At 44.0% G+C, this 23,528-nt stretch overlaps 1 protein-coding gene, 1 long non-coding RNA gene and 1 other non-coding gene across 9 annotated transcripts in view; 2 read left to right on the top strand and 1 right to left on the bottom strand.

The window, feature by feature from the left end:
- The window catches only part of C7H14orf93 (chromosome 7 C14orf93 homolog), a 19,277-nt gene extending 4,880 nt beyond the window's left edge, over positions 1-14,397 (bottom strand). The window contains exons 1-4 of one of the 6 annotated variants that reach the window (XM_069595738.1): positions 14,323-14,397; positions 11,138-11,239; positions 3,351-4,162; positions 721-1,041 (exon numbers count right to left, since the gene is read on the bottom strand). In XM_069595738.1, coding sequence (XP_069451839.1) covers positions 721-1,041; positions 3,351-3,947 — 918 coding nt within the window. In that variant the 5' untranslated portion in view covers positions 3,948-4,162; positions 11,138-11,239; positions 14,323-14,397. Of the gene's footprint in view, positions 1-720; positions 1,042-3,350; positions 4,163-4,316; positions 4,367-11,137; positions 11,240-11,480; positions 11,673-13,825 lie in introns of those variants that run through there. The other 5 variants (XM_069595742.1, XM_069595737.1, XM_069595736.1 and 2 more) reach the window with 5 other exon arrangements.
- Positions 11,260-23,528, top strand: LOC138443413 (uncharacterized). 2 transcript variants are annotated; one of them, XR_011258135.1, is made up of 3 exons: positions 11,260-11,320; positions 20,514-21,044; positions 22,069-23,528. It is a non-coding gene; the product is annotated as an uncharacterized lncRNA (long non-coding RNA). The 2 variants fall into 2 exon arrangements; XR_011258136.1 differs by having other exon boundaries at positions 11,293-11,508.
- On the top strand, positions 17,690-17,850 carry LOC138444488 (U1 spliceosomal RNA). The gene has a single exon (XR_011258511.1). It is a non-coding gene; the product is annotated as a U1 spliceosomal RNA (small nuclear RNA).

Below are 23,528 nucleotides of genomic sequence, written 5' to 3'. Positions count from 1 at the left end.
CCCATTACAGTCTCCATTAGAAAGATGTCTTGGATGACAGAGCTGATCCAAAGGTCTGTAGTCACCCTAAAACAGGGTTTCTTAACCTTGACTCTAATGACACTGGATAACGGAGGTGTGGGCGGGGGATCCTATAGATTGTAGGATGTTTAGGGATGCACTAGGACTCCAAGCCACTGTAAGGTTTCAGGCAGAACTGATTCAGGCCAGTACCTTTCCTGCCAAGAGCTCTGAGAATCACCAGACTCTTCTAACCTTTATCCTTGAGCTGAGTGTCTAGTGGTCCTCTGCATCTTTGGGGTATGGGACCACCTCAGGACACCTTGGCCTTGCTGCCCAAGGGGCCCCTTGCTGCTTGCCCTGAACACTGATTATTTGCAGGCAGTTTCTAGTGCTATCCTGCTGCAGTCAATTTGCTGAACCCCATAAAGATCTTCCCATCAGAATTATGAGATCACCAGGAGACATGATATAATTCCCTTATCTTTAAATGGAAGATATCAATCTATCCGGAAAAGCCTAAACAACAAGTTGCACTGATAGCAAAGGGACTGTCTGTCCCTGGGGCTAGGGAACAGTCTGTCCCTTCTTGCCCTTCCTACTCCAGCAGGCTTCAGGATACCATTCATTCCACATGGGACGTTTAAAAGCAACCCACATTTCACTCTTCACTTATCTCTCCAAACTGAAGAAAAATGTATAGAAATTGAGCTCACTCACAGAGAGGACCAGATCCCGCTTGCGTCTGGAGTTCTTCTGCCCACTCCCTCTGGTCCTGCATGGGGAAGCAGTGAACCCTAGAGACTGTCTCAGCTCCCCAGTTCCCCCAGGGCCTGACTCTTCCGAAGGCCCTTCCAGGGCGGCAGCAGCACTGAGCATGTCCTCAGGGCGGGGTGGCGGCAGCTTGGTTCCATTTTCTGGCCCGGTCTCTGAGGTTGCCCGCTGGATCGCCAGTTGTGTGACTGGTGAAAGCTGCTTGGCATAAGCAGGCACCAGCACCCGCTGCACTGCACCTTCAGAGGCCACGTAATCATCCACCAGCTAAGAACATACGGGGGAAAAAAAAAAAAAACCCTATTACCCAGCCAGGCTTGTAGGAACCTGGTCAACCATCATTCACTAGTAAGTATGATGAACAGGGAGTGGGCAACAGGGAGGAATCTAGCCCAGTCTTCAGTGGTTCATGGCTTGTTTCTCTGGGACTCTAGGGGGCGCGTGGGGCAAATATTTTTTGCAGATACAGGGCCTCTTGGGCTTCCCTGGTGGCTCAAACAGTAAAGAATCTGCCTGCAATGCAGGAGACCTCAGTTCCATCCTTGGGTTGGGAAGATCCTCTGGAGAAGGGAATGGCTATCCACTCCAGTATTCTTGCCTGGGAAATCCCATGGACAGAGGAGCCTGGCGGGCTAGAATCCATGGGGTCACAAAGAGTCAGACACAACTGAGCAACTTTCACTCAACGGGGCCTCTCATTTTGGGTCATTACCACAGGACTGATTGAAAGGACAAGGCATGTTTCTGATGCTCTATTTGTGAGTAGTCATTTATGCTTTGCACCTGAGTACAGGTAAGGTAGCTAGGTGTTTTGCCTGAAAGGGATTGAGTGAGAAAGCGATGATAAGAAAACCAAGCAAGAGGAGTGAGAAAATAAAATAACGAGAAGGAGAAATAGAAAAATGGGAGCAAAGGAGGTAGATATAGTCAGAAACCTCTAGAGAGGCTGGTACTGCTTTCCCCCTCCCCATCCCCTGCCCTCTTCCCTTTGCAGAGCCAGCAGGTGCCCTCACCTTGATCCTGCCCTGGCTACATCTGACAGTCGCTGCCCTGACATCCGTTTGCCTGCCTGTGCCCTCACTCAAGGACACACAGGGTAGGGGAAGGAAGGAGGGAGGAAGGGAGAGAGGGAGAGAAGAAAGGAGGGGGATTTCTGCAGCCAGGAAAACAAAACAGTGAAAGTGGGGGAAAAAACACAGAAAGAAGCGGGGGAGGAGGCTGAGATTTATAGACCTGTGAGCTGCTTTCTGTGCTGTGAAATCTAATTCCATCCTGTCAGCTTGGAAGCCTTCCCTGCCAGAAAGAACCACAGCTCAGGGCACTGCTGGGCCTGGTGCCTCCCTGCCTCCTTCCACCTTCCCAGCAGCTCCTCTGATACCCCCAAACCAAGGATAGTCCCTGGCAGGGCAGACTGGGGCGAGCCTCGGGGCCATCACCCACCCATGCGGCTAGGCCTTGGTGGAGCAGTGACCGGTTGCAGTATGACCCTGGAGGCGGCCTTCATTCCTCAGATCCAGCAGATGGGCTCGGAGTCTCAGCCCCCCTGTTCTGCTCTACTCTTTCCTGGGTGTCTGGGCCTTGTCGTGGCGGGTGGAGGAAAAGACAGAGGGCAGAAGGAGGACGTGGTGGAGAGGGTGGGTGGGAGCTGACAGACCTCCCACTGTCTCTCAAGTGGCAACACATCTGTTAGCTTCACATCTGAGATCTCTAGAGTTGCTCCATCTCCTTTCCAGACTTCGATGTGACATTCTTCAGTTTTTACTCTCCTCAGCCAGGATTTCCCTGCTCATATGGCCCTGAGCAGTAAAGAAGCTGAAATATCAGTGTATTTCTATGTCTTTTCCGGCTCACACAACAGGCCCGTTGGCTTCCCTCTTCCTCCGTACGTGTTATTATCCTCTTAGGTAAACTCTCAACTGCCCATTTTTCCTCATTTTATTTCCTTTCCTCTACCTCCCTCCTACCTTACCTCATATTCTCTCCCTTGCATCAATTCTTCTTCCACTTAGGTTCATTTTTCTCCTCTGCTCTTTTTCTCCACTTTTTCTCCTTTCGGAACCCTTCATTTCCAATGGCCTCTTTCCCTTCTTGCACCTGTCCACTACCAGCTTTGCCCTTTCCCTCCCTCATTCCCTGCTCTCCCTCCCGGCCTCTGCCTCTCTCTCCTCACATCCTCATCTCTCTCCTAGTCCTGAATTCCTCTTGGCAAGCAGAGCGCCCATGATCAAATATGAATGAGTCGTCTGTGCATGGCAGGCATCCTCGCCAGGAGAGGCAGAGCCCATGGAGCTGTCAGGCAGCTGTGGAGAAGGTGCCATGCGGCGCGACAGAGTGGGAGGGCAGGGCAGCCCCGATTCCACTCATGCCAGCAATGGCCTCCTACCAGAAAGGCCACGGGGTCAGGAAAAAACAGGAGGGTCACTCTCTCTGACGACAAAGGAAACTCGGTACCCTGCTGTTCATCACTGATAGCACCAAAAGAAAGGCTGAAGGACGGAGAGAAGAGAGAGAAAGAGAGGAAGGCCAGGAAGGGCACAAGGGAGCAGCTCGGCTCCGGTCCTGTGCTGTGTACTCACAGGGTTGAGCATCGGGGCCCCCTCGCCAGCAGTCAGGGCGCATCCCGGGAGCCGCACATCTCTCTGAGCTGCGGGGAAGCCCAAGGGTCCGGGCCCCCCAGCCGAGGCCGCTCCCAGCTGCCGCAGCTCCTCGATCACCACCTGCACGCCACTGCCCACACTGTCACACTCCTCCTCCGCAGCCGGCACGGCCCGGCTGGCCTCCCCGGGGCTCTCCTTGAGGGGCCCGGGCTCCTCCAGCGGGGAGCCGTGTGCCCGACTCTCCCTGTCTTCATCCGCCGCGGGCACCTTCCCTTGCCTCAGCTCACCCACTTCCTCCTGGAGTCGTTTTAACAATTCGTTGTTGGCCCTGGCGAGACTCAGCGCTGCCTCAGCCAGACCCACGGCCTTATCCACCCGCTGGTAGATAATATGCAGGAGCTGCTCGGAGCTCTGGACGGCCAGGCCGTGTCCCGTCACGGTGATCGGGGTGCTGGGAGGATTCCCACCCTGACAGCCTGAGCTGGCCCCGCTTGTCTCGTTCTTACACGCACAGCAGCAGCATCTGGCCTCGCTGCCACTGGGAGGGGAGAAGAGAATGGTGGCGCTGAAGGACATGGTCGTCGAGGCGGGAAGGGCGGTGCTCACACTGCTGGACTGCTCCAAAAGTGTCCCCAGCCGACCGGACCGCAGGAAGCGCTGGCCTCTCTGGATTCACTTTCCTTCCTCATGGAGGGTGGTCAGAGGAGCCTGGGCACCCGGGGTTGGGTTCTCTGAAGGAGCAGTGGGCTAGCCGTGAAGGCGCACACAGACCATGGCTGCCTCTTCTTGTCCTGCAGAGTGGAGAGGGCCTTCTCTGTGCAGATCCTGGGCTGCCCTAGTCCCACATACTGGGGGGTCACCCTCACCCCTTCCCCATAGGGTGGGCGTACGAAGGCCTTCCCGAGGAACTCGGTTTCAGAGGGTGGAAGGCATGAAACCACCCACCACTCCAAAACTAAGGTACAGAGAGGAGACTCTAGAGGACCCACGGGCATCTGGAAAGATTAGAAGATTAAGGAAGAAAATGTAGATCTGTCTTCTCCGCCTCTCTATCTTGGCTGTAATAACAGTATTGCATTTTATTGCTTTGATATCATTCCTTAAGGAGTTCAGAACACTTCACGTAGGTTAATCTCATTCACACAACAGCTCTAGGAAACACATATTAACCCAGGGCCAGAGAAGAGACATGCAGAGAACTTATATATCTTTTTCAAGGTCAGGGAAGACAGCAGAAACCAGTTATTGCTACTTTCAATCTAGTGTGCGTGTGATTTTTTTTCTTAAACTGATACCACTTTTTGTTGACATAAAGAATGATGATTCTACGGTCTCTATAATTTGCATACAGATGCAGAATAAGACTCCTAAATAAGGAGGAGGCCAATCAGTACAGCCCCCAAGACGCTGCCAACCTCACACTATTATATCATTAATGCTTTGGAGATGGGCAGGGGAATGAAAGGAAAACCTGGATGGGAGAACTGAGCTTCCCTAACCAGGGCTGCAGAGACCCCTACTCTCACACTTTGTACACCTGGGCCTCCAGCCTCTGCAATTGAAGCTAACTGTTCTGAATGCTCCAGCTGGAAGCCCAGAAAAATCACCTCCAGGGCCCCTCATCTCCACTTCTCATGCTGCTTAAGGGAGCGACAGAGCTGAACGGGAGTTTCTAAGTAGCTCCATGCTGCCACTCTGCCCACACAACCAGCCCCCAAAAAGAGAGATCAGAATATCAATGATAAACCAAACTGCCTCTCCTCTGAATCACTGTAGTTAAGCGACTAAACTACTCCAGGAGAAAAAGAAGAAAAAAAGTGTGGGAGGGTTTGTACCACTGAGAACACACCAAGGAACTTCATATTGTCATTTTCTAAATGACACTTGATTATAGAAAAAAAGAATCTTTCTGCCTGAAGCTCCCTAAGTGACAAAATCTTATGTTTACAGTTTCCTCAAGAGATACATTTCTATCTTACCCTGTAAATTATATCATAACACCACAATTAAAAGGAGAGGAAGAGGTTAGGAGAATTTTCCACATACAGAAATTTGGGGTTTTATTTTTTTTTGAATCAGCAATCTCATTTCAGAAACAGGCAATATCAATGCCTCTGAGGTACTAAAATGTAAATCTGACAATGCATTTTAATTACATTTGGTTATTAAAAAATAGTCTTTAATTTGCTCTTTCTACCCTTTATATCGAAGAAATGCTTTTCTGTGCTAGATATTCCCTTCTTGAAATAACATTAACTCAAATCCATTTACTGCTTCTCTGTCATTAGAGTCACTGGAAAGCAGAGCTAAACCTAAAAAACTAAAGGTTAAAGCCAAATTAAAACTAAAGGTTAAAGGAACTCACTAAGCAATTCCCAAGTCAATTATGAATGAATCATTAATATATCCTTTTCCTTCCTAAATAAGGGCCTACAAGCTCCTGTGAGGTTTTAACTTTTTTAAAACCAACATCATGCAAAGAGTTTAACCTGAAACGTGGGTGCTGTAAGAAAAAGAAAGTTATGTAAATGATAATACACAAATGATTGCTCACTTGGGTTTAGGATTTGTACAGTAAGAAATTAAGACCTGCCACTTATGTAATATTTTACATCAACTATAATTCAGTTAAAAAAATTTTTTTGGCAGCACCACTCGGCTTGTGGGATTTTAGTTCCCCAACCAGGGATTGAACCCAGGCCCTGGGCAGTGACAGCACACAGAGTCATAATCACTGGACCACCAGGGAATATACCCCCCCAAATTTAATAAATCAGTAATGTATAAAATAAGCTATAAGGATATGTGTGTATGTGTGTACTCAGTCACGTCCAACTCTTTGAAACTCCATGGACTATGCCAGGCTCCACTGTTCATGGAATTTTCCAGGCAAAAATACTGGGCTGGGCTGCCATTTCCTACTCCAGGGGATCTTCCTGACCCAGGGATCAGATCTGAGTCTCCTACAGTGGCAGGCAGATTCTTTACCACTGCAGGGCCTGAGAAGCCTAAGCTACAAGAATATACTTTACAGGGAACATAGCTAAAGTTTTTATAACAACTATAAATGGAGTACAACTTTTAAAAACTGTGTACCACTGTATTATATACTTGTAACCTATAATATTGTACATCAGATAAACCTCAATTAAAAAAAAATTTTTTTTAAACTAAGGTGCATCAGGTTGGGACTCTGGGTAGGTATCCTTCCTGGGATCAAACTGACAACTTCTACACTCTTGCCCCAGATACTCTTTCTTGCAGGAGGCCTTCTCCCCTGCTGGCCTTGTACCTGCCTCAAGCCCTTCTGTCCCTTTAAATGATCTTTCTTAGGTCATCTTCCCAAAACAGCACTGAGATGGGAGTAATAAATAAGTAAATAAAATAAAAAATAGGGTTCTCATCATGCGGTACCACTTAAGGGCTATTTGAACTTGGGCCTCAGTGTTCTCTGGGGCTATCTACCTCCACTCTGCCCACTTTGAGTGTTTTTGTGAAGATTATTTATAATATATATAAAGGCACCAACAGAGTGCTGGCACATAGTCGGTGCTCCACACATAACAGCTGGATTTCTGAAACATTTTGTGTTCCTATCTTGAACATCCATGCTGATGTCTTCATTTAGAAGAGAAAAAGCCAATGGCTTGAAATAGAATTTGGGGAGCTTCCCCTCTAAATTCAATACCAAATTTTTAAGAAACGAATTCAAGTCTACAAAGTTGCCTTTTATCAGTACGAAACCTTTTATGATGCAAATTAGAAAGGTAATTGAGAAAACAGTATTTGTAACTACTTGCTATCATGACCTGGCTTTAGACTAACGATACTGTTCAACTTTACTCATTTTTAATTTTGTTTACTTATTTATTTGACTGTGCTACATATAAGATCTTAGTTCCCCAACCAGGGATGGAACCTGTGCCCCCTGCAGTGGAGGCTCGGAGTCCTAACCACTGGACCACCAGGGAATTCCCAGCTCTGCTTGTTTTTAATGTGCTAAATATATTTTCATATTTGTGTTGCATAAAATATCATGACACTAACCCGCTCTACAATTCTGTCCCTCAGTTTCTTTCTGTTTTTCAACTTTGGGTATTACCTAACTTCATCCATTTTAGAATGCCACATTCAGGGCAACAAATACGTGTTTTCTTGAATCAATCGGTCTATAAAAACGTGGTACAGTGCAGTGTAGCACAGCAGGCATTCAAATAACTCTTTTGGGGTATCTATGGACATCATTTCTGATTTAGTTTCCCTGGGTCCTGCTAGAGTCTCCCACATAACCTCTAAGACCCTGAATAAAAAGATAAGGAAACTGGGGTTGGCAGGTATTACAGGAACATTTCACAATTATATTTACTAACCAGATACCAATTTAAAATGCTAATATCATTAGCTACATATATCTTCATTAGAGAAGATGAGCAAGTTATATATATATAAACAAGTGTTTCTAAAAATTCTATCTGTATAAGGCCATGCTAAAGGATGAGTCACCAAAATGGATTGCCACCTCCAAGTACTCAAGTGAAAGGAAGATAAAGTCCCTATACACAAGGAGCTTACAGCGCATGTGAGAACAAAAGTCTAAAGAACAAAGCAAAATATATACAAGTGGCTAAAAATATAGTACAGAATAGAAATATCTTGAGTTAGTTCAAAATTACAGAAAGATCAACAGAATGAAATCATGTGAGATAGGGGTCTTATCAAAGAAAAGTCTCCAACTGACACTTGAGCAAGGTATAGGATGAACTGGTACAGTGGTAAGAAGACAAGCTGAGTGAGAGGGAAAAAACCAAACATTACAGAATTAACAGGGTACATGTGAGAGGTCAGAGCAAAAGGGCTTACATACAAAGTACAGAGAGCTGACAGTGGGCTTTGAAAACCAAGTTAAGGAAACTCTTAGGTCAGGGGTCAGCAAACCTTTCTCTGGAAAGGACTAAAGAAATTTAGGCTTTGCCGGCCACGTGGTTTTTGACACAACCATTCGACTTTGCCATTGTAGCACAAAGGGGCCATTGATGATACATAAATATAAGTATGGCTGTGTTCCAATAAAACTTTATTAATACAGAAATGTCACAAAATATTACATTTTAATATTTATATTAAAAAATACAAAAGCCATTCTTAGCCCATGGGGCCAACAGAAACAGGTGTAATGCCAGACTAAGACTATGTGCTAAGGTTTACTGACCTCTGTTTTAGACACTTAAAGTGGAACAGTTAGAGATTAGAAGGCTGTTTAATCCTGGAGAGAGGTGATAAGAATGAACATTTGTGGATATGAAGGTTCAACACCCTCGAGGAAGGACTGATCTTATTTCTTAACTTAATAAATATGCGGGATAGAGAGATTGGTTAAGACAACTTCAAGACTGTAAACCTAAGGGTCAGAAGATGGTAACACTGACAGAATGATACAAATGAGGAAGCTGAGAGGTGGCACCTGCATGTTTGAAAAGATGTGTATTTATATAACATGTTAAACTATCAAACTGATGGCAGCATCTTTAAATGGAATGTTCTGAAAGCAACTGGCTAGGACTGAAAAAAAAAAAAAAAAACAAGAGGAAGGTCAGAGCTGGAATGCAGACTTGGAAACTTTAGCAGGAGGTTATATTTGAACCTCAGAGAGTGAATGAGCTCTCCAAGGAGTACGTATAAGATCCTTGGCAGGGGCCAAGGACAGCACTTGGAGCCAATCCTTGGAAGAGTCTTCATTAAAAAAGAATGGTCAGTAAGATGGAATAAAGTGTTAGGAACGCCAAAGTAAAAAGAATAACAAGAGGATCTAGTCAACTGTGACAAGTGCAGCAGAATGGTTAAAACAAGATGAAAATGAAGGAAATGCATGTTATTTGTCTGTGATGGTCACTGGCGCTGACTAGTAAGTTTTGTTTTTGTTTTTTTGGTAGTGGAAGTAATACTATGCATTAGATGAAAGAGAAATTGATGGAGAGAATATGGAGGCAAGACATGAAGTCAAGTTTTCAAGAGTATAGATATGAAAGGAAGGAAGCAGGAAGTCAGAAGGGGCACTACAGCCTCAGGATATTTAAAAAGCAGAAAAAAATAAGGTCAGTGAAAAAGGAAAGGATGAACATATTAGGAAAGGATTTAGGTTTTCTTCTAGCAAGGATCCTCCCACTGTGAGAAGGAAGGCAGGTGAGCTGTTCTCTGAGTCAGCAGAGAAGAAAAAAGATGAATGCAGGGGCAAAGATTCACTGATATGGAGCAATGAAGACAAAGATGAAACATTTTTTTTTTACAGATCTTCCTCAGTATGAACAATTCAAACTGATAAGAGAACTTTATTATAGATAGTGCTGCATTATTTGCTGCTATAACCTATTAAATCCTTCTAACATTGCAGACTTAACATAATCATTCTTGCTTTTTTCCATAACTAAAGTTTCAGAGCCCCTTTAACTCTGCTAATGTTATTAACATACCTAAACTTTATTCTGAAATCTTTATTTTACCTCTCAAAATGTCTAACTGTTTAATACAATAACCTGTGAAGCAATCCATGGAATGTTTGGCAAAGCAATGGTTAATTGGAATAAATTATCCAAGCAGTGTCTATACCATTATTATTAAACATTAATACTGTCAATTTGCAATTTCAGATTGCTGATTTATTTTAAAACCAAGTTTGCATTTTTGTTCAACAAAGAGGAATGAACTAAGACTGACCATCACTGAAGAATATATATGCCTTTTGCAAAATTGTGTTAACTTTTAGAATTAGAATGTTAAGAAAATGATCTTCAATCCTATGATGACTTGCCAACACAAAATGATAGCAGCTGTCAAACTTAAGTGTGCATAAAATCTGTGTTTGGGGTTCATCAGTATCAGTCTAATTTTAACAATGTGAAAGGAGCCTAGAAAATGTACTTTTCAATACTTTTGATATTTTTTCATAAATATTTGGATAAAGAATGAAAACTCATCTTTGGACAGACAGTTCAGGGTAAGGCTGTCCATAATCTTAACTATCCATTTCCTCCCAAGTCACATGTATTTTTGTTAGAACTAAATATATCATAGTCTTGGCAGCTCCCTTGCTTGCTTCAACCCATTCTGAGTTTGAATTTTCTGCATGACTGAGTTCACCTCCAAACTAGGAAAAATAAAAGTTTCCTCACTATCTAATAGATGTGTAGTCTATGGTATCACTCAGAAGATAAATGTTTTTATAATGGGCCCTTGACTCACTCAGGGTCATGCCAGCAATGGACTTCCTTAAATGTGATTACTGAAAGCATAGCAATTCATACCATAACCTTCATTTTAAGAAATAAAAAGGAAAATGGCCACTTAAAACCTCCTACTGTGCCAGTCAGCCCTGCTCCTCGACCTGAAGGTATAAAATGTCTCATCCACTAAAAAACGTCTAACTTCTCAAAAAAATCTACTTGTATGAGAGATGTGCTCTTTATCACACAAGAGCAGGTAAGGAAATATCATTAATAGTCTTTGTCTACATTTTGAAACACTGACCCAAATAGAGACCAACAAAGAAAATCTAATACCTTGTTTTCTGGGGGTAAAAAAGAGATGTGGACCCAGAGGGCAGAGTGAGATGTTAAGAAAAGGATTTCACATAATCCAAAAATTTCAAGTACATTTGTATAGCAGTACCAGAGTTTTTAACCCAGTGTTAAACCGCCTCTTTTCTTTACATTTGCTAAAATGTAACTTGGTGAGATTAAAATGACCGGTGTAAGGTTTTCATATCCATATACCTGACAGAAACGGCTCTTCCTGCATTTCCGGAGAAACTGAAAAATGAAAACCTAGCTCCCAAAGTTGCGTCGTATGCCCAGCGAGCCCTTGGTAAATGTTATCTGATTAAATATTAGTCAAAGATGACAAACTGGGCACCAGGGAAAACAGAACCATTTCCGAAGAGAGTGTTTCAACTACAGGTAGGGCGAGCGCAGCAGCGCAAAGGGGGAACAGAGCTGAGCTCTTCCCTTGGGGCCAGAGGGGACAGGGCGACCCGTCACTGAGCCCCCGGATAGACGGAGTGCCCTGGGGGTCTCGAGGAAGGGGTGTTCCTCACAGCGCCGCAGACAGCCGACTGACCCGAGGAGATCTAGCTGGACCACTGCGGGTAACTGCCATGGGGCCAAAAAAGAGCTGAGGATGGCGGGGGACTTCCCGAGGAGGTTCAGCTTTAGCTGCCCTACTGGTGTCCCACCGCGTGTGCCCCTCGCGCCGCTCCAGCCGACTCGGCTTTAAGTCGCCCGGCTCACTGCCAGGGAAGAAGGCGGGGTCTGCTCGTGTACCCTGCCAGCGCGCGCACGCGGGGAGGCCCCGCCTCACCAGTCTCCGGACTCCTGGTGATTGGCGGTTGGGCGATGGGGCGGAGCAAGGCCGGGGACGTTACTGGCCGCAATCCACAATCACTCAACAAGTCAGGAAGGGGAGGGGCCTCTTTAGGGAGGGACACGACTGCGAGGCTTTTTCAAGGCCGCTAGACGCCATCTTTAGCTTGATTTTTTTTTTTTTTTGTTTACTCCCTTTTGTTCCCTGCTGCTCATAGAGCTGCGTGTACACGATTATAGGTACATTGGCTGCAGATCGGCCTCATACATTTGGTGGTGTAAGGCTTTTCGTTCCTGCCGGCCTCAGCTACAGATTTTCCAGATAACACTAGCAAGGTAGCAGTTGCCCTTAGTTCAAGTAAGTTTTCATCTCTACGGGCCCTGCAAATTGCAGAGCAAAATCATCCGAGTTTAGCTTTGCTTTGCCTCGGTAGGAGGGCCGAGCCAACGATATATTCGTGGGAGGAATTCTCTTACCCAGAAATTCAAAGCAAGAATACTGGCTAAGAGCCTAAATTCCTAGTAAAAATCAATTAACCTAGGAAGACAGGGCTTGGGCTGTGTACCATTGTAGGAAATGCTGTCTTCTCCGAGAAGGTAAAAAGTATACGTTATGACGTACAATGAGGGGGTAAAAGAATAAGAGCAAAATTCCATTAATAACTCCAGCACTACTGCCATCACAAAGGCTACTTTAAGACTGACTAGATTTCAGATATGCAGGTCTAAACTTGTGGACTGCTCCACGTTTGAGACTGATCTAACTTGTATTGTTAGGGAATAGAAATGCACTCAGTACAGCTAAGAAACCCAGAGCTCACACAGTCTGCATTCATTACAGTGAATGTCAAGACTTGTACAAATAGTTTTATCGCCGTTGTTAGGTGTCCTAAATACAGCTTGAAACTGAGTGGGACGCAAGCTGGGGGATGGAACTGTATTATCATTGTACAGTGGTTTTGTTGTCCTCAAATTTGAACTCTACAGTAGATCCTTGTTTTATCTCGTGGTCACTATTTGTGACATTCTAGTTTCTCCCTTATCACCCCGTATGTTTTCTATCCTTTCACTCCAATCTGCCCATACAGATTTGAATACGCTTTCCGTATGACTCCTAATAGGAGACAGTGGTTCTATAACAGAATTAAGGGAGAAAATGGCTCCTGTAACTGGATGTACTTCTCTGAGCCTTGCCCTCTAATTTATACACTTCTGTCCATGACGCTTATCTTAGGGAGAACGTTTTTCATTCCAAAAAACGCAACATGGTAACCAAATGCATTTCTTATCCCTCCTATGTATTATTTGCCTTTGCCTCCTCTTGGCCCCTCCCCCATCATCACCATCAAGACCGGTTTTAGAGAATTGGACTTGACTGGATTATTTTCCTGATATTTTGCCAGCTGTGGAGTTATTCAAACAAATCCCAACCTATAAACGACCATTTCTGTCAAAAAGCCAAGAGAGAACTTCCCTTCTGAACACACCAACCAAACCACACATAAAGGCCAAAATATACACAGCTGTACATTTAGGAACGTGAGACAATAAAAAGCAAAACCACTTAGGCAAAACAGTCACTAAAGAAGGCTTTAAACCACAGAGTCAATAAATTGCTTACCCTCATTTGCCACGTGGACTGTATATTCCCTAGCAATTATTTAATTATTCAGTAAGCTGATACTTTAGAAGAGGAGAAAATACAGTAAATGCAAGTAGAATCAAAGTACCTAAGTAATTCTATGCATAGGATTTCTTCTAGGCTGTAGTTTGCGCATGAAATCCTGTCTGGATCACATTTGGGAACACAACAGGAAAAAAAAACATCCACATCCTAGGGACTGCTTTGCACACATAAAGCCAAAGGCAGTCGCTTTTAAAAACAAAATCTGATACGGCACATATACACACTGTACATATACAGAAAGCACAAAACCCCAAGATAAATCTTTACGAACTTATTTGCTTCAACACACACACACACACACACACACACACACACAGTCTTCATGAAAAATGTGGGTAAGACACATTGTAAAAAGGGCTTTGACCCCTCCCCCAGGGAAATGAGTGTCACAATTATAAAATACAAACATTTTTAACCTATTGGCCTTGGACAATTGCCACATTCAAGCCACTTGGTTTTGGTTCTGGAAGAGGGTGTGTAAAACGCACGCAAACAGCTCTGTGAGGGAGCCTCAAATCTGTTTCCTTCGACGTTGCCTGTGGCAGAAATTTACATTATCCCTTCGGCCGGCTTCAAAAAGAAACCTCTACTTCCCAAGAGGCTAAATTTTTAAAAATCCCTCGACTATAAAAATTTACCAGTCCTTAAAATGTGATAGCAAAAAGAAAAAAAATCTCTATAAATTTGGCTGGAAACAGTTGTACACGGCCATCCTGCTTCTCAACTTCTTGGTATATTTAAAACCTTTACCAGGAAAAAGAAAGAGGAAGAGAGACAGAAAAAGAAATGGGGGAAAGCGCACATTCCCCTTAGCAACAGTTTCCTCACCCCAGCACTGCCACAGATCTCTATTTTTTAAAAAACTTGAATACACACACAAGATTAAGGAGAAAAAAAAATGGAAAAAGGATACCCGAAGGTCGTATGGCTCTTTGTATTCGTGTGTGTGCAAAAAGGAGGACTCGCGGAGCCCGAGCCGGCAAGCCCCGCCCCTCCCCGGACGCCAGCCCGGATTGGCCATTGGCGGCCGCGGGGCGCCCCGCCCGCGAGCACACGCGCAGCGCCCGAGGCGCGGGCCCCAGGGGGCCCCTAAGGGCCGCTCGACCCCCGACCCCAGCCACCTTCCGCTCCGACCTGGGCGACCTGGTTGGCACCTTCCCCACCTCTCTCCCCTTCCTTTCACTTTTCAGCCTCCTCTCACCCTTTCCGATGTATTTTCATCAGTGAACCCTGGCCCTTGTCACCAGCATAAATAACAATCCAGAAGCGAGCACCTTCTCTGACAGTTTGCTAAATTCGGTTAACTAGTCAGTAAAATTCTAGAATGGGATTAAGCATCAGGCAGCCGGTGTGTGGGGCGAGTTCATGATTTCCAGGTGGAACTCTCTGGGTCACGTCTGTTGTTAACCCTTCCACCTTTAAATGAACCTTCACACACGTATGTGGCCTCCTTCAGGGGAGAGGCAAAGTAGCCTTACACTTCTGGCGTGGTTTCGCTCAATCTTCTCCCCCGGTTTTTTTCTCTGTTTGGTTAACACTGCGTTCTCAAGAACCTAGAATGGTCTCCCTTTAGCTCCTGCATGGAGACCTGGTTGCTTACACCTACATTATAAACCACTCATGATCTGCAGGTCCTAAGCCCCTGTTTGTACTTATTTCCCACAGCTCTTACTTCTTCACTTCTGTAATATTCCTTTGCTCACTTGGTCTCATCTGCCTGTGTCTTCTTCTCAGACTGTTACCCAGTCCAAGCTCGCTCTGCTCGTGGCACGATAGGCTAATGAATCTGAGAGAGGAGGTGTTGAGGCAAGGAAGATAATTTAATTGGGTAGCCGGCACACCGAGAAGATGGCACGCTCAGTTCAGTTGCTCAGTCGTGTCCGATTCTTTGCGACGCGATGTTCTGCAGCACGCCAGGCTTCCCTGTCCATCACCAACTCCCAGAGCTTGCTCAAACTCATGTCCATCAAGTCAGTGACGCCATCCAACCATCTCATCCTCTGTCGTGCCCTTCTCCTCCTGCCTTCAGTCTTTGCCAGGGTCAGGGTTTTTTCCAGTGCGTCAGTTCTTTGCATCAGGTGGCCAAAGTATTGGAGCTTCAGCTTCATCATCAGTCTTTTCAATGAATATTCAGAACTGATGGTAGGCTAGCGCCTCAAAATAACCATCTTATCGGGGGCTGGATGCCAGGTTGTTTTATAGATCAGAGAGAAGCAGTGAGGCACTGAAGTCAAAAGACAGAATAGAGAGGGAGATGCAGTGGGGAAGTAAAGTGAAAGGGTCTTCAGTCTTGCAAAACATCTCCAAGGGAATGTCCAGCCTTCAGAAGGGGTGAGTTAATCTCTTCTATTCACAGGTGTGTGTGAAGTGGCTCAGTCGTGTCCGACTCTTTGTGACCCCATGGACTGAAGCCTACCAGGCTCCTCTGTCCATGGGATTTTCCAAGCAATAGTACTGGAGTGGATTGCCATTTCCTTCTCTAGGGGATCTTCCCAACCTAGGGATCGAACCCAGGTCTCCCTCATTGTAGGCAAGACGCTTTACCGTCTAAGCCACCAGGGAAGTCCCATTCACAGGTGGGCAGGGACAAACTATCTCTCCCTGAGCTGAACAAAAGCACTTTAGTTTACAGTCAAGCAGAGGGGCAGGATCCTCCGGACAAACCATTGAGTATTATTATAATAATAAAAGCAAGTCAAAGAAATAGTTTCCAACATGGAGTCAGAACTGGCTTCCCCCCTGCAACAAGACTAGTCAGTTTTTATCCATTCTTCAGCTGTTTGAATCAACATAGACCATTTCCTTCTCTCTTCTATCAGCATGATCTTCATGTTTACTTAGGTTAGCAGCACTTAACCCTACCTTGATTGTTTCCCATATTTTAGTAATTTCACACTAGGAAACTGAGGATTATCTCTTAAACTTTTTTCCATTCAGGAGATTAAAAAAAATTTTTTCACTGCAGCAGCTGGTATAATTATAGACATTTAGTAAGCACCGAAAAAAAAATCATTTATAATTGAGTGAATTTTTTTCCTAGCTAAACACAGATCTTGAAACTCAGATCCCACAACAAGAATTTGCCTTCTTTAGGAACAGTTCAGTGAACACTTACTGTGCAGGGATTGTTATGAACACTTTACATGTGTTTACTTATTTAATCTCCACAGCTATGGGGAGGTATTCATTATCCTCATTTTATATCAGTGGATGAGACTAAGACACTGAGAGGTATAATAATTTGACTAAGGCTATAGAGCTAGTAAGAGATAGACCTGGAACATGAATTCAGAAAATCTAGCTCCATAGCCCAAGTTCTTAACCGTTATGCCTCACTGGCTCAACAGTACAGGTTTAAAAAATATTGTTATCTGATTTCATCCTCACAACATTCCACAAGACAAATGGCCTGAATGCTTCTAAAATATCAATGTAATGAAGTCACATACAAAGGTGAAGGGACTGTTCTAAATTAAAGGACAATAAAGAGACATATCCAGGAGATAGCGGAGAACAGGGAAGACTGCCTGGTGTGCTGCAGTCCATGGGGTTGCAAAGAGTCACACAGGATTTAGTGACTGAACAACAACAAAATACAAAATGTGATCCTTGATTGAATCTGGGTCAGAAAAAAAAAAAAAAACTATAATGGACACTGCCGGGATAGTTGGGGAAAACTGAATATGGGAGATGAAATATATGAAATTAGATAACATGATTGTATCAGCAGTGAACAGGCAGGTTATTGGCATCCCCATGTTATAGGAAACAGAGGATCAGAGAGAGGTTATTACAAGGTCTCATAGCTTAATCGATGACTGACCTGGACCCCCAAGTCAGGTGTCTTGTTCAGCCTCCCAGTGCTGAAATGCCTCCTCCATTCCCTGTTGGTTCTCAAAGTCCAGGATGTTCTTCATACGACTTGCTTCTCAGCAGAAAGGCCTATTGCCTCCAAGTGGTTTTTTTTTCACCCTAACAGCACTCTGGCTTATACAGCCACCCAGGCAACAACTGTGACTAGTATATGAAAATGAGGTTGCATTTGCTTATATTCTTAAGGGTTACAGACTTTCTGTGTTTCCTTTCCCATGTTTTCCATTAATTATTTCCTGCCAGCCAGGAAATCACTGGGAAAACATTTGACAGAAAGATACTAGAATATCTCATATCCTCAAGTTGTACAGGTGATCATTTTCAAAAATGTTAGGATAAAGGGAAAACAGAATTGTTAACAACAATTATTACAGTCAACATTGAGTGTTTACTAGGTGCTAGTCACTCTACTTCATTTGGGGAGATACCATGATCACGAAGGTGGTTTTCCCAGGGTGAGGCTTATCCATTGCACTCCGGATGTGCTGACCCCTGCGATTTCCCCAAATGTAGGAAACTCAACTGCATAATTTGTGGTAGTGGGGGACTGCGTTCGCGCTTTCCTCTGGTTAATTTTTTGGGGGGGCTTCCCTGGTAGCTCAGAGGTTAAAGCATCTGCCTGCAATGCGGGAGACAAGGGTTCGAGCCCTGAGTTGGGAAGATCCCCTGGAGAAGGAAATGGCAACCCACTCCTGTACTCTTGCCTGGAAATTCTCACGGACGGAGGAGCCTGGTAGGCTACAGTCCATGGGGTCACAAAGAGTCGGACACGACTGAGCGACTTCACTGTCCATCACTTTCCATGAGATAAATACTAATATACTGCCTCTTTTACTAATGAGAAAACTAAGACTTAGAGAGGGAAGGTGTTATATACCTCAGGGTTACTGAGCTCATTAAAAGGTGGGGTCAGAACTTGATTCCAGGTCTTCTGACTCCAGGGCCTGTGTTCTTGGTCATTCATTAGTCTCTGACTAAATTCCAATCCACTCTGCCTTGCTATATGTTATCTTCTTTTGCTCTCGTTCTGAGTCCACAAAAGAGAAATCTGTCTTCCCTCTGATTATCAATAGAATGTTCATAACCCCCATACAACATCCCTTGGGATATAGCTTTAATTATGAGTGTGTTTCTACAAAGATCAGAGTTAAGATGGAAAAACCATTTTCTCTTTTTTGCCCACACCATACAGCATGCAGGATCTTTGTTCCCTGACCAGGGATTGAACCTTGCCTCCTGCAGTAGAAACAGAGTCTTAACCACTGGACCGCCAAGGCAGTCCAGTCATTTCTTTTTAAGTTTCTTTCTTTCTTTTTTTCCCTGCTATGGTCACAGGGGAATCTTTGGTAGAAAGTTCAAGTAAACCATTTTTGTGCTCTTAGGTAATGAGAATAGGGAGAAAATGCACAGTTTTAGTCCAATTACAATTTAAAATTCTAAAGCATTTGAAATTTCAAACGTTAAACTTCACAGATGACTTGTCGATTGAGGGAAAGCTACTTATTTAGCTTTGAATCAAAGAGATCTCTTTAGTATTTTAAGCTGTTTCTGTTCAGTGAGATCCCAAAGGGGCCCCTCCATACCGTGAAATCTAGCTTCTCCTGGCACGAGGCCAGGAAGCTGTTTCTGACAGTCGTTCATTAGCACACGGAAAGCATTTTAGAACAGAAGTAGAAGGAAATCCCAAAGTCAGCTGAGACTGTGTCCTCAGAGACACTGGAGAGGGGAGAGTCTGAGAGTGTTGAGATTTGGAGAAATGAGAGTTTACAGAAAGGTGGAAGATAATGCAAAGGAAAGGAGAAGGGAGACAGGCAGAAGGGCATAGTACTCAAAGAAGAGTGAAGAAAGGAGTTATGTTGTAGCAGGAGTGAGAGTCAGTTAGGTTTTCAAAGAAAAAAGTTATGGATTTGGTGCATTGTTAAATGCAAAATAAACAGTATAGTATAAACAGCTGGGATGTCTTCCTTTCAGTCAGTTCAGCCACTCAGTCACGTGCTGCTCTTTGTGACCCCGTGGACTGCAGCACGCCAGGCTTTCCTGTCCTCCACCATCTCCCGGAGCTTGTTCAGACTCATGTCCATTGAGTTGGTGATGCTATCCAACCATCTTATCCCCTGTTGTCCCCTTCTCCTGCCTTCAATCTTTCCCAGCATCAGGGTCTTTTCTAATGAGTCAGTTCTTCACATAGACTATGTAAAAACAAAAAAAGAAAAAATACCAAAAATTTAAAATTCAATAACATAACAAATTAAAGATTGATAAGTGCAAAGTAAAAGGAAGAAGAGGAAAAGAAAGATCAATGTCAGCTAATATAGACAGAAGAAAGGACAGAATGTGAAAACCCAACATTTGCAGCTGCCAATGCAAAAAGTGATTGAGGAAGGATCATCAGTGGATGCTAAAACCAGTGGGTTCAAGACTGTGGGAGAATAGGATATTCCCATGATTTCAAATAATCATTCTACTTGCTATTCATTTACTCAGAGTTAATTACAAAGGGCAAATATACCTTTATAAAGAAGAAACATAGCAGGCTCACTTCAGCATCATCAGTAATGTAACAAACTGACATCATGTCCCTTCAGCAGCAGCGCAGTGGGAAGTATACAATATCACCTAGGCAATATTCTTGCTAAAAATGTTTGACCTGAATCTAATCATGAGGAAAGACTCAGACAAATCCAGATTGCACAAGACATATGATGGTCTGTGCTCTTCAAAGTATAAATGTCATAAGAGACACACACAAATATGATGACCTATTCCAAATTAAAGGCAACTGAAAAGACATGACAATTAAATGTGATATGTGAGCCTTGATTAAATTCTGGATCAGGAAAACAAAAGGTATAATGGACATTACTGGGACAGTTGGTGAATTTGAATACAGACAGGATATTAGATAATATGATCATTTAAATTTCTTAGTGTGATAACAGTATTGTAGTTTTGTAAGGGAATATCTTAGCTCTTAGGAGACATATTTAGGGGTAAAATATCATAATCTCTGTAACATGATCTCTGTACTTTTAAATGATTCAGTAAATAAATAAATGGAAAAAATAAGTAAATGGATATATACATATAAAGCAAATATGGCAAAATAACATTAGTGAACATATTTGAAGGATAAGTGGGTATTCACTGTAATATTCTTTCAACTTTTCTGAAGTTTTCAAGCATTTCAAAAAATTTTTTAATAGATAATTTTTTTTTTTTTTTTTGCTTTAGCAAGGAGATCAAACCAGTCAATCTTAAAGGAAATCAACCCTGAATATTCATTGGAAGGACTAATGCTGAAGCTGAAGCTCCAATACTTTGGCCACGTAATGCGAAGAGCTGACTCACTGGAAAAGACCCGGATGCTGGGAAAGATTGGGGGCATAAGGAGAAGGGGATGACAGAGGATGAGGTGGTTGGATGACATCACTGACTCAATGGACATGAGTTTAAGAAAGCTCCGGGAGTTGGTGATGGACAGGGAAGCCTGGCTTGCAGCAGTCCATGGGGTTACAAGAGCTGGACACGACTTAGTGACTGAACAACAATATTTAGATTCAACCCTTTCTCAAAACAAGGTTACAGTCTCAAGGACTCTGGGATTCTATGATTTATTTTAGGACTCCATTATAACGCTTCAGAAGATTCCAAAGCACAAGTTAATAAACACCACCTAGGATGTCAAAGAATTCTGTTTAAGCAGTGGAAGAAAAACAAGTGGCACAATGCTAGATTTTGAAGGAAACCAAAACCCAAAGAAAGGTGACTTGTCTCCATTTTGGGGCATGGGGCTTGGTGACACAACTTCCTCTCTTTCACCAGGAGTCTTTTCCTTATAAAGAGCAAGTCACTCAGGTGCCTGATACCCAGGAACCAGGCTTGGATATTGGCTAAGCCTCTGTCCAGGGATTGAAGAGAAAAACAGAATAAAACAAAATACACTAAGGGAGATAATGTACAGAGCTATACCCACAGCTCAGTTCTTCAGGGGCTGATCGTATTCTGTGTGCAACTAATCCTGCAGTTTGAAGAGAAAGATAGCAGGACTGCAGGAGCCAGGCAAGGTGGGAATCGGCCAGAATGCTTCTTAAAACTTCTTTCTATAGTATCCAAGAGATGGTTGGATGGTGTCACTGACTCAATGGACATGAGTTTGAGCAAGCTCCAGGAGATGGTGAAGGACAGGGAAGCCTGGCATGCTGCAGTCCATGGGGTCACAAAGAGTTGGACACAACTGAGCAACTGAACTGAACTGATGGCCCCAGTTGTGGTCATTTACAAGCAGGGGGTGGCATAACATCTTTTAAAGATTCATAAAGCAAGTAATTTTAAGTTGTATTCCTTTAAAAATTAATGACATTTCATAGTATGTTTCAGAGGAACAGTAATAACATAGGGAGTCATAGTGCTGAGAAGGGGTAAGAATCACTGACATTAGGATACTGTAGTGAAATCCTTCATTTATGCATTTATTCATTGAAAATACGTTATATTATCTCTACTAAGTAGCCTGCACCATGCCAGCCATAGAGGAATAAACAAAGTGTATAGTAGAGTAAATGCTTAACTGAAAAGGAAGCCAGATACCATAAAACGATATGAGACCTTACAGAGATGCTCTTGGATGTAGCCAAGGTAGCTGAGGATCGCAGTTGGGTTCTACTGACTGAAGGCTGATCCACCTTTCTGTGACTTTTCCCTCTTTGGGAGGTACTACTTAGAGGTGTGGGACTGTGTTTAACCTGTTGTTCTGGTTTTAAATGCTCCACTGCTTTCTTTTCTGAAGATGAAGCTGAGAGGGCAGCCTCAAGACTCAAGGGAAACAAGGTGATTATGAGCTCTCCCACAGAACCCTGGTGCTCAGTGGATTCCCTCTAATCAGACAACAATACACATCACCACTCCAAAAGAGCTGCTGTGAATAAAGGGTCGATGTGTTCTGTGGAACTCTATGCATGGGAAGGCTAAGCACGTCTGATGTCCCTGGGAGAGCGGTGGCTGAGGCTGGGCTGGGAAAACAACTGCAGTAGGTATAAAAATACCCCTTTGATTTTGGTCCCTTGTGGGCTGCACAAATTCCCATGTGGACCTGCTTATTTCCTTCTTACTGGAAGTGCCTGCTATTCCTGTCTTCCTGGGAGCTTGTGTTTCTTCCTCCTTGCCATTTGAATAGCCTTTGTCCTGACCTGTGGGTATGGACGTTGTGAGGTGAGTGGCCAGGGAGTAGGAAGGTGAGGGGAGAGAGGACCTCTTTGTGAGCCTAAAAATAAAATGTTAAAAAGGTACTGGGGCAAAAAAGGTACTGAATCTGTGACCCTGCCTCATTTATGCTGCTGCTTCTCATGAGAGAGGTTTCTCCTTTCCCATCTACCTGGCTGGCTTGAGGAGGTGGTTCTGAGAGAGCGCCAACCTTCTTGCCAACCTTGCACAAGCAGTGTAGACACAGAGATTCTTGCAGAATGTAAGCGGCTGTGACAGTACAGGGGCAGCGCACAGAGGCGCACGTTCATCATGTACGGCTGGAGAAATTATCTGTCTCCAGGGGCACATGTTTCACTGTGCATTAGCTTCTCGCCGCTTGCTTCTTCCCCGTTTCTCTGCCCACTCTCTTTATCACTGTCCTTCTGAGGCTCCCTTCCCACTCCCTGACCCCCCCCCCCCCCATTCACAGTTCGGCTCTGCCCGTCAATGTCTCCATCCATCTTCTCTGCCCCATCCCTGTCTCCCTCTCCTCTTTGCTCCATCTCCCTCTTGCTGTCCAGGAGTCGCTTTTCTGTTTCTCTCATTTGTCTAGTTTTTTTCTAGCTCCCTCTCTCACATTCCATCTGTGCTTCCCTCTGTAATACCAGCTTTTTGGGTACCCTGAAGCTAGCGATAACCTTTTCTTGCTATATTAAAGTCCATCAGCAGCACTTGGTTTATTGATGGATTCGTTTTTATTTAGATTCTGTGAGGAAGGGAATTTTTATACAGTGGGAGCAGAGAGGAAACATGAAATCAAGCAAAGGAAGAACAGAAAGAAGGGGCAGCCTGAGAGGAATGGAGTAGGGGGAGGAGGGGAGGCATCAGAAGGGGTTGAACCAGCATTGCCTTATTTCCTTTTAAATAAACTGGTTTGGATCTTCATGGTTGATGACAGCTAAGTCTGGATTATAAAGGGTTAAGCACCAAGTCAGGCTTGGCGCCTAACTCAGAGGCAGAGCTTCAGGGAGAAATGAGTTGGTTTAAATAAACCCAAGAAGCTGA

This window comes from Ovis canadensis, chromosome 7, assembly GCF_042477335.2.
Source record: "Ovis canadensis isolate MfBH-ARS-UI-01 breed Bighorn chromosome 7, ARS-UI_OviCan_v2, whole genome shotgun sequence".
NCBI classification, from domain to species: Eukaryota; Metazoa; Chordata; class Mammalia; order Artiodactyla; family Bovidae; genus Ovis; species Ovis canadensis.
The sequence above is the reverse complement of the archived record's forward strand: the minus strand, read 5'-3'. Positions and strand labels throughout refer to the sequence as shown.